Source organism: Balaenoptera physalus (assembly GCF_965194825.1).
Source record: "Balaenoptera physalus genome assembly, chromosome: 3".
NCBI lineage: Eukaryota > Metazoa > Chordata > Mammalia > Artiodactyla > Balaenopteridae > Balaenoptera > Balaenoptera physalus.
In genome coordinates, this window is record NC_138890.1 from 76,717,244 (window position 1) to 76,731,508 (window position 14,265).

General features: G+C 40.4%; 1 protein-coding gene across 10 annotated transcripts in view; it reads right to left on the reverse strand.

The window, feature by feature from the left end:
• Nucleotides 1-14,265, reverse strand: part of ZNF474 (zinc finger protein 474) — a 217,692-nt gene that overhangs the window by 133,364 nt on the left and 70,063 nt on the right. For 2 of the 10 annotated variants that reach the window (XM_082457884.1, XM_082457879.1), the window contains one exon: nt 10,796-14,251. The exons of the other annotated variants lie outside the window; for them this stretch is intronic. In XM_082457884.1, the coding sequence (XP_082314010.1) occupies nt 14,124-14,251 (128 nt within the window). In that variant the 3' untranslated portion in view covers nt 10,796-14,123. Of the gene's footprint in view, nt 1-10,795; nt 14,252-14,265 lie in introns of those variants that run through there. 10 annotated transcript variants of the gene reach the window in all.

Here is a 14,265-nt window from a genome sequence, read left to right on the forward strand (position 1 = left end):
CAGAATCAACTTGATGTACCCTGCATCTCTGGAATACATGAATAGACAACAAATCATCCCAAAATTGAGGTGGTGGATATTGGGAGCAAATGTAGACTTAGGGCTTCCTTCCTGAATCTAATTTGTTTCTGGTTTTATGTTTATTTTAGTTTAGTATTTAGAGTTTATTATCATTGGCAGATTTGTTTATTGAGTAGGTTGCTCTCTTTTTTTTGAAATATAAATATATATATATATTTCCTTTTTCTCTTTTTGTGAGTGTGTATGTGTATGCTTCTTTGTGAGTGTTTGTCTGTAGAGCTTTGCTTTTACCATTTGTCCTAGGGTTCTGTCTGTCCGTTTTTTTGGTTTTTTTAAGTACAGTTTTTAGCACTTGTTATCTTTGGTGGATTTGTTTTTTGGTTTGGTTGCTCTCTTCTTTCTTTCTTTTTTTTTAATTACTTTTTAATTTTTTTTATTTTTAATAATTTTTTTATTTTAATAACTTTATATATTTTTTTTCTTTCTTTCTTCTTCTTTCTTCTTTCTGTCCTTTCTTTCTTTCTTTCTTTCTTTCTTTCTCCCTTTTCTTCTGAGCTGTTTGGCTGACAGTGTCTTGGTGCTCTGGCTGGGTGTCAGGCCTGTGCCTCTGAGGCGGGAGAGCAGAGTTCAGGACATTGGTCCACCAGAGACCTCCTGGCTCCATGTAATATCAAACAGCGAAAGCTCTCCCAGAGATCTCCATCTCAATGCTAAAACCCAGTTCCACTCAACGACCAGCAAGCTACAGTGCTGGACACCCTGTGAGAAACAACTAGCAAGACAGGAACAAACCCCACTCATTAGCAGAGAGGCTGCATAAAATCATAATAAGGTCACAGACACCCCAAAACACACCACTGGATGCTGTCCTGCCCACCAGAAAGACAAGATCCATCCTCATCCAGCAGAACATAGGCACTAGTCCCCTCCACCAGGAAGCCTACACAACCCATTGAACCAACCTTAGCCACTGGGGGAAGACACCAAAAACAATGGGAACTACGAACCTGCAGCCTGTGAAACGGAGACACCAAACACAGTAATTTAAGTAAAATGAGAAGACAGAGAAACACAGAGCAGATGAAGGAGCAAGGTAAAAACCCACCAGACCAAACAAATGAAGAGGAAATAGGTAGTCTACCTGAAAAAGAATTCAGAATAATGATAGCAAAGATGATCCAAAATCTTGGAAGTAGAATGGAGAAAATACAAAAAACTTTTAAAAAGGACGTAGAAAAACTAAAGAGCAAACAAACAATGATGAACAACACAATAAATGAAATTAAAAATTCTCTAGAAGGAATCAATAGCAGAATAACTGAGGCAGAAGAACGGATAAGTGACCTGGAAGACAAAATAGTGGAAATAACTACCACACAGCAGAATAAAGAAAAAAGAATGAAAAGAATTGAGGACAGTCTCAGAGACCTCTGGGACAACATTAAACACACCAACATTCGAATTATAGGGGTCCCAGAAGAAGGAAAGAAAAAGAAAGGGACTGAGAAAATATTTGAAGAGACTATAGTTGAAAACTTCCCTAATATGGGAAAGGAAAGAGTCAATCAAGTCCAGGAAGTGCAGAGAGTCCAATCCAGGATAAATCCAAGGAGAAACACGCCAAGACACATATTAATCAAGCTATCAAAAATTAAATACAAAGAAAATATATTAAAAGCAGCAAGGGAAAAACAGCAAATAACACACAAGGGAATCCTAATAAGGTTAACAGCTGATCTTTCAGCAGAAACTCTGGAAGCCAGAAGGGAGTGGCAGGACATACTTAAAGTGATGAAAGAGAAAAAGCTACAACCAAGGTGACTCTACCCAGCAAAGATCTCATTCAGATTTGATGGAGAAATTAAAAACTTTACAGACAAGCAGAACCTAAGAGAATTCAGCACCGTGAAACCAGCTTTACAACAAATGCTAAAGGATCTTCTCTAGGCAGGAAACACAAGAGAAGGAAAAGACCTACAAAAACAAACCCAAAACAATTAAGAATATGGTAATAAGAACATACATATTGATAATTACCTTAAATGCAATTGGATTAAATGCTCCAGCCAAAAGACATAGACTGGTTGAATGTATACAGAAACAAGACCAGTATATATGCTGTCTACAAGAGATCCACTTCAGACCTAGGGACACATACAGAGTGAAAGTGAAGGGATGGAAAAAGATACTTCATGCAAATGGAAATCCAAAGAAAGCTGGAGTAGCAATGCTCATATCAGAAAAAATAGACTTTAAAATAAAGACTATTGCAAGAGACAAAGAAGGACACAACATAATGATCAAGGGATCAATCCAAGAAGGAGATATAACAATTGTAAATATTTATGCACCCAACAAAGGAGCACCTCCATACATAAGGCAAATGTTAACAGCCATAAAAGGGGAAATCAACAGTAGCACAATCATAGCAGGGGATGTTAACACCCCACTTTCACCAATGGACAGATCATCCAAAATGAAAATAAATAAGGAAACACAAGCTTTAAATGATACATTAAACAAGATGGACTTAACTGATATTTATAGGACATTCCATCTAAAAACAACAGAATAGACTTTCTTCTCAAGTGCTCATGGAATATTCTGCAGGATAGATCATCTTGGGTCACAAATCAAGCCTTGGTAAATTTAAGAAAATTGAAATAGTATAAAGTATCTTTTCTGACCACAGTGCTATGAGGTTAGATATCAATTACAGGAAAAAAAAATCTGTAAAAAATACAAACACATGGAGGATAAACTATACACTACTTAATACCCAAGAGATCACTGAAGACATCAAATAGGAAATCAAAAAATACCTAGAAACAAATGACAATAAAAACATGATGACCCAATACTTCTGGGATGCAGCAAAAGCAGTTGTAAGAGGGAAGTTTATAGCAATAAAATCCTACCTCAAGAAACAAGAAACATCTCAAATAAACAACCTAACCTTACACCTAAAGCAATTAGAGAAAGAAGAACAAAAAACCCCAAAGTTAGCAGAAGGAAAGAAATCATAAACATCAGGTCAGAAATAAATGAAAAAGAAATGAAGGAAACAATAGCAAAGATCAATAAAACTAACAGCTGGTTCTTTGAGAAGATAAACAAAATTGATAAACCATTAGCCAGACTCATCAAGAAAAAAAGGGAGAAGACTCAAATCAATAGAATTAGAAATGAAAAAAGGAGAAGTAACAACTGACAGTGTAGAAGTACAAAGGATCACGAGAGATTACTACAAGCAACTATATGCCAATAAAATGGACAACCTGGAAGAAATGGACACATTCTTACAAAAGCACAACCTTCTGAGACTGAACCAGGAAGAAAGAGAAAATATAAACAGACCAATCACAAGCACTGAAATTCAGACTGTGATTAAAACTCTTCCAACAAACAAAAGCCCAGAACCAGATGGCTTCACAGGCGAATTCTATGAAACATTTAGTGAAGAGCTAACGCCTATCCTTCTCAAACTCTTCCAAAATATAGCAGAGGGAGGAACACTCCCAAACTCATCCTACAAGGCCACCATCACCCTGATACCAAAACCAGACAAAGATGTCACAAAGAAAGAAAACTACAGGACAATATCACTGATGAACATAGTGGCAAAAATCCTCTACAAAATACTAGCAAACAGAATCCAACCACACGTTAAAAGGATCATACACCATGATCAAGTGGGGTTTATCCCAAGAATGCAAGGATTCTTCAATATACACAAATCAATCAATGTGATAAACCATGTTGACAAATTGAAGGAGAAAAACCATACGATCATCTCAATAGATGTACAAAAAGCTTTCGACAAAATGCAGCACCCATTTATGAGGAAAACCTTCCAGAAAGTAGGCATAGAGGGAACTTACCTAAACATAATAAAGGCCATATTTGACAAATCCACAGCCAACATCATTGTCAATGGTTTAAAACTGAAACCATTTCCTCTAAGATCAGGAACAAGACAAGGTTGTCCACTCTTACCACTGTTATTTAACATAGTTTTGGAACTTTTAGCCAGAGCAATCAGAGAAGAAAAAGGAATAAAAGGAATCCAAATTGGAAAAGAAGAAGTAAAGCTGTCACTGTTTGCAGATGACATGATACTATACATAGAGAATCCTAAAGATGCTACCAGAAAACTACTAGAGCTAATCAATGAATTTGGTAAAGTAGCAGGATACAAAATTAATGCACAGAAATCTCTTGCATTCCTATACACTAAAGATGAAAAACCTGAAAGAGGAATCAAGGAACCACTCCAATTTACCATTTTACCATTGCATCAAAAAGAATAAAATACCTATGAATAAACCTACCTAAGGAGACAAAAGACCTGTATGCAGAAAACTATAAGACACTGATGAAGGAAATTAAAGATGATACAAAGAGATGGAGAGTTATATCATGCTCTTGGATTGGAAGAATCAACATTGTGAAAATGACTCTACTACCCAAAGCAATCTACAGATTCAGTGCAATCTCTATCAAACTACCAATGGCATTTTTCACAGAAGTAGAATAAAAAAATTCACAATTTGTATGGAAACACAAAAGACCCTGAATAACCCAAGTAATCTTTAGAAAGAAAAACGGAGCTGGAGGAATCAGGCTCCTGATCTTCAGACTATACTACAAAGCTACAGTAATCAAGATAGTATGGTACTGGCACAAAAACAGAAATATAGATCAATGGAACAGCATAGAAAGCCCAGAGATAAACCCACACACATGTGGTCACCTTATTTTTGATAAAGGAGGAAAGAATATACAATGGAGAAAAGACAGCCTCTTCAATAAGTGGTACTGGGAAAACTGGACAGCTACATGTAAAAGAATGAAATTAGAAAACTCCCTAACACCGTATACAAAAATAAACTTGAAATGGATTAAAGACCTAAATGTAAGGCCAGACACTATAAAACTCTTAGAGGAAAACATAGGCAGAAAACTCTATGACATAAATCACAGCAAGATCCTTTTTGTCCCACCTCCTAGAGAAATGGAAATAAGAACAAAAATAAACAAATGGGACCTAATGAAACTTAAAAGCTTTTGCACGGTGAAAGAAACCATAAACAAGGCGAAAAGATAACCTTCAGAAAGGGAGGAAATATTTGCAAATGAAGCAAGTGACAAAGGATTAATCTCCATAATTTACAAGCAGCTCATACAGCTCAATATCAAAAAAAAAAATCCCAATCCAAAAATGTGCAGAAGACATAATAGATATTTCTCCAGAGAAGATATACAGATTGCTAACAAACACATGAAAGGATGCTCAACATCATTAATCATTAGAGAAATGCAAATCAAAACTACAATGAGATATCATCTCACACCGGTCAGAATGGCCATCATCAAAAAATCTAGAAACAATAAATGCTGGAGAGGGTGTGGAGAAAAGGAAACCCTCTTGCACTGGTGGTGGGAATGTAAACTGATATAGCCGCTATGGAGAACAGTATGGAGGTTCCTTAAAAAACTAAAACTAGAACTACCATACAACCCAACAATCTCACTACTGTGCACATACACTGAGAAAACCATAACTCAAAAAGCATCATGTACCACAATGTTCTTTGCAGCTCTATTTACAATAGCCAGGACATGGAAGCAACCTACGTGTCCACCAACAGACGAATGGATAAAGAAGATGTGGCACATATATACAATGGAATATTACTCAGCCATAAAAGGAAATGAAATTGAGTTATTTGTAGTGAGGTGGATGGACCTAGAGTCTGTCATACAGAGTGAAGTAAGTCAGAAAGAGAAAAACAAATACTTTATGCTAACACATATGTATGGAATCTGAAAAAAAAATGGTTCTGAAGAATCTAGGGGCAGGACTGGAACAAAGATGCAGACGTAGAGAATGGACTTGAGGACACGGGGAGGGGGACGTGTAAGCTGGGATGAAGTTAGAGAGTTGCATGAACATATATACACTACCTAATGTAAAATCGATAGCTAGTGGGAAGCAGCCGAATAGTAGAGGGAGATCAGCTCAGTGCTTTGTGACCACCTAGAGGGATGGGATAGGGAGGGTGGGAGGGAGACACAAGAGGGAGGAGATATGGGGATATATGTATACGTATAGCTGATTCACTTTGTTATAAAGCAGAAACCAACACACCATTGTAAAACAATTGTACTCCAATAAATATGTTAAAAATTAATAAATAAAAGACCATCAGTATTTATATCATTGGGAATTACACCCTTGTGTGCTTTCAACACCAACAGAAATTCCAGCTTCCCAGAGCATCAGGGAAACTCTTATCCGCAGACAGATCTGGAAATTCCCTGGTCTTGTTTTACCCAAACTTCCACATATCCCCCACCTTCAGGTACACAAATTACAGAGCCTAATGTAAAATGAAAATGGGGATCTCCTGTTCAAAAATTAGTAGGAATTTCCTGCTGGTAAAAACAAGACATTAAATCAAGCACGGGGGCCTTCTAAGTGTGGTACTCCATGTGATACAGCGATTATACACTTATGAGGCTGCCTGTGTTTCCTACCTCAAACCCTTTCTTTACTCCTTAATACTCTGTTATCAGCAGTTTATCTGTAATTTACCTGTTTTTACCTGTATCCCCAATTTCTTCTCTAAATATTCAAAAAAATTCTTCTTACTCTAACTAAATCTATTCTGTCCCCCCAAGGACACCGTCAGATCCCCATATCCCATATAACACAATGCCTGGGGATGGGGCAGGTGTCATCTGTACTCACCATTGCTTTCCCTTGTTAGAACTTTCTCTTCCTTCTTCAAAAGTCCAGTTTCTTTCAATCCCACATCATCCATCTATACCACCTGGTTGTTTACGTACCTCCCCCTTGTCCAGGCATCCCATGACACCTCACAGGTGCTCAAGAAATATGTGTTGAGAAAGTTAATAAATGACTTGTGCAATCATTAAAAAAGCAAAAAACAAAAAAAAACCAGGTAGAATACAAATTCAACCTGCCAACTGCATAATAAGAGCCAGCATACTTTAAGCAAAGTGCCTCTTTGGCCTGAATTACTCACAATATCTAGAAATTTGCATTCAATATTCTATGTAAGTTTTGTCAGAAAACTGGCTGAAACATCGCCTGTTATGAAGCCAAGTTGGTATCTATACCCTGAATATTTATGATTATTCCTTTAAGAAGCTGGGAGCGGGGGAGATGAAGGAGTCACTTGATATGACTTCAGGGATAAATTCATGTTTATTTCAGAGCTTGCTGCTAGAATAAACAGAAAACCAGACCCTGTCTCTGCCTGGCCGGACTTGTGCCTGTGCAGTGAGGGTGCCTCTTCTCATTGCTTCCCAATGCTGTCCTCTTCTGGCAGAGCGTGCTCATTGCTGGATCTGTGCGAAATGAGCCTGCTTGGAAGGAGAAAGGGAACTGGGGGCCAGAGACAGTGATACTGTGAGAGGACGAAAAGGAGGAAAAGGCAAATGCGGGAACAAAATGGGAAAAGCAGATGTATACCCCTCCTACCCTTTGTGTTCACTCACCCTCATTTTTTCTTTAGATGTCATCTCGTCCAGTGCCCTCCTGAACAAAAACAGAAAATTGTACACCTCTTCTGATTTGCTTTGCACCTACCTCAAGTTGCAGGCTTGGAAGAATAAATCCATGACCACCCTGGTCTCTGCCTTGTCATTGCCCGTCACCTTCCTTGCACACAAATCCTGCACATGCCCTTCGTCCTTGCTCAGCTGTTCCTCTCACTTGCTGTCCACTGTTGCTCTCCTAGATCATCTCCCCGCACAACAGGGCTGCTCTTGAGCCCCTCCCAAGCCTGCCCTGTTTGCCCAGCTATATATGGGGACTGCTTCTAACCCTCTGTGCTAATGCTTCACCACCTTCTGGTTCTGGGTTCTTCATCTCTGGAAGATACCACATTGGTGACAGAAGTTGGGCAGGAAGCATATTTAAAAAGAGGAAGAGAAATACCTTTATCCAGAACAAGTAACTCAGCCGTTAACTTTGATAACTTCTTGTATGAATTGATCTCATAGTCTAAAGGCTCTGTACTTGTCTTTCCTGTGGTCAAGTCACCCATCAACATAAAGGATATAACAACATTGTAAATCAACTATACTCTAATATAAAATAAAAATTAAATTTAGAAAAACCCATAAAGGATATAGAGCTTCCCGCTGTGTTTCACCTGGAAAATGCTGATACTGGTATTGTACAGAGTGTTCATCCCTGAGGCTGCTTACAGGGACGTGGAGTAGACCACAGTTTCTGTGAGTTTCTTCCCTCGTGTGTCCTTTAGCACCCCTGCTGCCTCTACCTGTTCATCGTTTCAGGGCCAGCTCCGAACTCCCTCTGCCTTGAGGTCTTCATAAAGATGTCATTTCCCTCATCTGCTTTGGCTGCAGGAATCAGAACCTGTGTACCACCACTTGTCACAGTTACATGCAGTGCTGTGTTGTTCACTGATGCTTTACTGAAGCACGTTTAACCATATACCTACGGTCTCTGGCATTCCAGGGTTGCTTGCCCCTTTGCTAGCCGAATAACCAGGATCTAAGTCTCTCATAGATGATGTCAGGAATCCCAGTCCTCTCCTCAGGTGATTCTGAGGATTCCTGGAGACCATGCACCTGCCTTGGCTGTTGCTTGCCATCTGTTGCTCCTGACTGCTGCTTGGGGGCTCCTTGTAGCTTCAAGGGCTTCCTTGGTCTGGTTGTCCGTGTGTAGACATTGGCTCCTCTCTTATTTCACAGCTCCACCCCACACCCCAGCACAGCTACCAATAAGGCAAAGTGAAGGCTCGAAGATAACATACAGAATTAGAGCGCAGGAAAGGGACATTTAAAATTCGGCAGCAGTGACTGCTGCTCCTAAGTCCACCAGCCTTGTCCCAATGTAGGGTGCCCCCTACCTGCTGTCTTGCTGACGTGTTGCCATGGTTTCAGTCCCTCGTCACATAGGTGGGAGTTCCCCTTGACCTAGTTCTGAGCCCAAAACTCCAATTTCTTTTTTGTCAGTCTCTAACAAGAGGATGAAAAACCAGTGTGCTCAATAATACTTCCTCAGTGTTGGAGCTTTGTCCACTGTAAAGGTGGCCATTCACATTCTTTTGCAAAATTGTTCTTCTTTGCCCCAACTACCCTTATGAGACTAAACTCAGGACTAAACTTTGCATACCGAAAATGCCTTTTAAAGTGTTTCCTCAAATAATAAAAAAAAAACGACAATCTTTCCTTCAAACATTGAATGCTGCTATTTCTGATATGTGAAAATGGCTATAATTTTTTAAAGTTTTATCTTTTGGGGGGCCTAATTTACCAACCTTGCCTGCCTTGATGGCAAGAATAATTTCTTGTCCTCTGAGGTTTATGCCCAAATATTGTCAATTTCCCACAAAAGGGAAAGTGGTCCCCTAACAAGAAGCCAGGAAGAGATTTGAGCTCATGCCAGAAAATCCTAATTATTCCCCCAAATCCCTGGTCACCTCTTCCTCCTGCTGTGGCAGTGAGAACACAATGTCCAGACCTCCTTGCACTCAGGTACAGTCACGTGGCTGAGATTTAGCCCATGAATGTGAGTGGAATGATGAGCATTTCTTCTAGGCAGAATAGGTAACTCCATGCTCTTTTCTCCTCGTGGATGAGCTGAAAGGAGAGGACCTACCAGGACAACTTGTGTGTCACATGTTGAAAGTGGCAGCGATTTCATCAGCCTGGGGCCCTGAATGATGTCATGAAGGAGGGATGCCTCACTATACTGCTCACTTGCCCAGGGCTCTTTTTAAAGCAAGAAATAAAATTCTGTCTTATTCAAGCCCTTAGAATATTTTTGTCTATTTGTTACAGCACTTAGCCTACCTTAATACAACCTGTCAGTAGAAACCCTATCAGAGGTGTCTCTACTCAGGTGTGGCGTTAACAGAGGTCTATGTGGTGTGATGAGGGTCACTAAAGGTCAAGGAGAGGCCTGCTTCCCATGCTCTATTGACTTCCATCACAACATTTTGTCTAAGATTCCACCACATGGACTTCATTACTTTGGATAAAGACATAATACTTCTAAGAAACTTTTTTAAAAATAACCATACCATCTGAGAGAGATAGAGCATCAAACCATCAACTTCCATGAACCCCTTAGCGTGGACGACTTTCTCAAGTTTCTTTCTAATGAAATAGCTAGTGGAAAGTCCAGAAAGGGACACAGGAAGAGAAATGTGGATGGGCAGACTAGGAGAGAAGGACGGATATCTGAAAGGTGGAGCACCTGAGTTTCTTCTCCAACAGAAACAGAAGTCTGGGCAGTCGTAGATAGAAGACAGGACAGCAGGATCCTGGAGAAACCTTCATGGGGGTTGGGAGGAAAGAGTTCAGAAGGTTCAAAGATGGGAGATGAAGGCATTGAAGGCAAACTTCTTGCTTAATAATTTGGCTGAATGACGGTCCTCAAATCAGGTGCTTTTTCTACCCTTCCCCTACACTTTGAGCACGTTTCTTTGATGGTCCAGCCTACTTTTTAGATCCGCACATGGCCCCTCAGAAAAGCCCTGGTAAACATCATAAGAGAACGATGAGATTTGTTTAAGCCATATCTGCATTTTCAGTGCTCGGATATTTTGACTGTTTTCAGCTAGTACCTTATTTAGAGATTCCCATAACAATAACCTTCTACCATTTCAGATTATGCAGTTATTTCCTTTCTGCAGCTCATGGAAAAGACAGACAGGTGGGTAGGACAAGGTCATGGGGTCATTGGCAGGAAAAGTCAACTGCCGAGTAATTCAACTGCATTTGTCCATTTATTATTTTTTAAACAAGTGTGTACATGTAACAGAATCCATTTTATGATTAAAAATATTAACAGAACATTAAAAATTTGCATCCATATTTTGTGCATATTGTAAAATAGCTGGGTATTTTGCGGGTAGCAAATCTTGGAGCCAGTTTTTGTTGGGTTATCTGGCCCTACTGAATTTGATTATGGTGCCTTCTCACTAATGCAAGCAGTGGAGGTGGCCAGTGTCCCACGTGGAGTTGAGGACTCTATCTCTCTGATCAGTAGAAGGTTTGGGGGTCTTACCCTATGCCACATACAGGTACACCTTGTTTCATTGTGCTTTGCTTTACTGTACTTTGCAGATGAGTTTTCATTTTGTTTTGTTTGACAAATTAAAAATTTGTGGCAACACTGCATCAAGTAAATCTATCAGCACCATTTTTCCAACAACACTTGCTCATTTCATATCTCTTTGTCACGTTTTGATAATTCTTTCAATATTTCAAACTTTTGTATTATTATTATATTTGTTATAGTGATCTGCATTCAATGATCTTTGATGTTACTATTGTAATTGTTTTGGCATTTTTTAGCAATAAAGCATTTTTTAAATTAAGGTATGTGTATTGCTCTTTTAGATATAATGCTACTGTCCACTTACAGACTACAGTGTAAACAAAACTTTTCTATGCATGAGGAAACCAAAATTTTCTGTGATTTGCTTTATTGTGATGTTCACTTTATTGAGGTGATCTGGAAAGGAACTCACAATATCTCTGAGGTCTGTCTGTGGATGCTTCTTCTATTCGTTGTCTGCTGCTGCCATAATAAATTATTATAAACAATAGGTTAAACAACACACATTTATTTTCTTACAGTTCTGTAGGTCAGAAGTTCAACCCTGGACTCACCAGATAAAAACAAGTTGTTGGCAGGCTGTGTTCCTTTCTGGAAGTTCCAGGGGAGAATCTGTTTCCTTGCTCATTCAGGTTGTTGGCAGAATCCAGTTCCTGTGGTTATAGGACTGAGGTTCCAGTTTCTTTGCTGGCTGTCTGCTGGGGATGCCCTTAACTCGGAGAGGTTTTTCTCTGGTCATTGCACATAGTTCCCTACACCTCAGAGCAAGCAACAGACTGTTGAATCCTTCTTATGCTGCCATCTCTCTCAAGCACCCTTTTTTCTTCTTATTCCACTGTTAAGGACTCATGATTATACTGGGCCCACCCAGATAATCCGAGATACTCTCCCCATTACAAGGCCCAAAACCTTAACCACATCTGCAAAGGTAGCATAACATGCAAGGTAACATATTCGTAAGTTTGGAGAACTAGGGTATCAACATCTTTGGGGACATTATTTTGCCAAACACACTCTCAATTAAGTATTATCTGAAAACATTTGTCTATAGGTGATCAGTATGAATCAATGATAGGCCCCCATGATGCCTAGGCCAGGTTTCACTTTCTTACTTGCAGTTGGTTTATATCCATGCTGGTTTAATCTCATGTTTCCAGAAGTAGAAATAAAAGGCATTATCAGAGATACTCTGCAATCTTGTGCTCCCAGCACCTCTCCCCACCTCCTTCATCCTCTTATACCCAAAAGAATAGTAGTTGAAATTTAGACCATTCAAATTCAACCTTAGTGGGGTTTCAACTAAGTTTGTCTGGATGTGGAGGACATAAGATTTCATTATTCTTTACCCTACAGGTGTTATCTATTGAATATTTTTATAACAAAAATTTAAAAGAACTAAGCATAAAAGTGTACCATCCTGGGCTTCCCTGGTGGCGCAGTGGTTGAGAATCTGCCTGCCAATGCAGGGGACACGGGTTCGAGCCCTGGTCTGGGAAGATCCCACGTGCCGCAGAGCAACCGGGCTGGTGAGCCACAATTACTGAGCCTGCGCGTCTGGAGCCTGTGCTCGGCAAGAAGAGAGGCCGCGATAGTGAGAGGCCCGCGCACCGCGATGAAGAGTGGCCCCCACTTGCCACAACTAGGGAAAGCCCTCGCACAGAAACGAAGACCCAACACAGCCATAAATAAATGAAAAAAAAAATAAAAATTAAAAAATCCTAAAGCAATAGTCTTTTAAAAAATAAAAAAGTGTACCATCCTATGCTAAATTAACAGTGTTTTTTCCTGGTGTAATTCTCTCTACACCATCCAATTTGGCCCCCGCCAGAAACTCAACTGCCTCTCATGTGTGCTGTTTCTTCCAAGTGCAGGAAAACCTCATTTCCATCTCTGGCCACAGTGCTCACAGAGAGTGGGCAGGGTCAGCTGAAACAGGCACGGCCATTCATGTGGGCCAGACAGAGAGTCAGGAGGGAAGTAATAAATGATAAAGGAAGGTTGTCCATTGCCAGAGCAGGGAAAGGTCCCCACAGGGTTGGGGAAGGAAAGGGCTGAACTTCCTGACCTGACCTGGTCTGGGATTAAAGCCATATGAGTTGGTTTAGATGAGGGTGTAAAGAAGAGATGCTGCTAATGTCAGAAGTACAGAGAGACCAAGGGCTGTTTTCAGGTTTTCAGGAGCTGGAAGACTTTGGATATCTGCCCTCTTTCTCTTCCCTGCTCACAAATGGGTCTGCTTGTCAGTAGAAGCTTCTTTTTTTGTGAAGAGATTCAGGCCAATATTCCCCAAGCTGAAGCAGTGTCATCTGGGAGCCATCCTTGGAAATACTGGGACCCTACTTGGAAATACATCCAAGGCTGCCTGATGAGGAGGAGCTCCCACAACCTGAGGAGCTCCCACAACGGAGCTCGAACAGATCTCCATGCTTACTCACCGGAGGAGAGTCTCCCCGTCTACATCCCTTAGTAGGACAGGCTTGTTCTGTCTCCAGTGTTCCTTTCTGGTAAGACATGCCCCGCAACGTTGATGTGAATTTAATGTGCAAATGAGCATCAAGAAATCCTGGAATTCTTCCCATAACCTCAACTAAAGGGGAATTCAATAAAAGATTGTGCAGCACCAGTTGCCAGAGCAGAGAGGCAATTGTATTGTTGCCGATGCCTCTAATAACATTGCATCCCAAGCCGATACCTACCTGAGCCAGTGTAAGAGCTCCAAGTACCTTCATCTAGTATCTGCTCTTCATCGCCTAGGAGACTATCTATGGGAACCATTACAAGATTCAGATTCAAAGCTTATGGATGTGCCAACCACTATTAAAGAAATCATTTTCCTTTTTAGACTACAGAAATCTGCACAGATGTGAACAAATTGGGGGAAGGGCAGTTGGCAGAGAGCAGGTGAGCTCTGTCCTATTAATGGTGAGACTTCAGTGACTTGTCTTGATGAAAGATATGAGCCCTTGGATTGATGTCATTGTGATTGAACTTGCTTCAGATTTGATCCCCTGTAACGTTTGCAGGCCGGCTCAGATGGAGCTGGAGCTGGGGCCAGAAGTGGAAGTCCCACGGTCGGCACCTTGACGTTCCTCAAGCTGTTCCCTGTGGAAGCACAG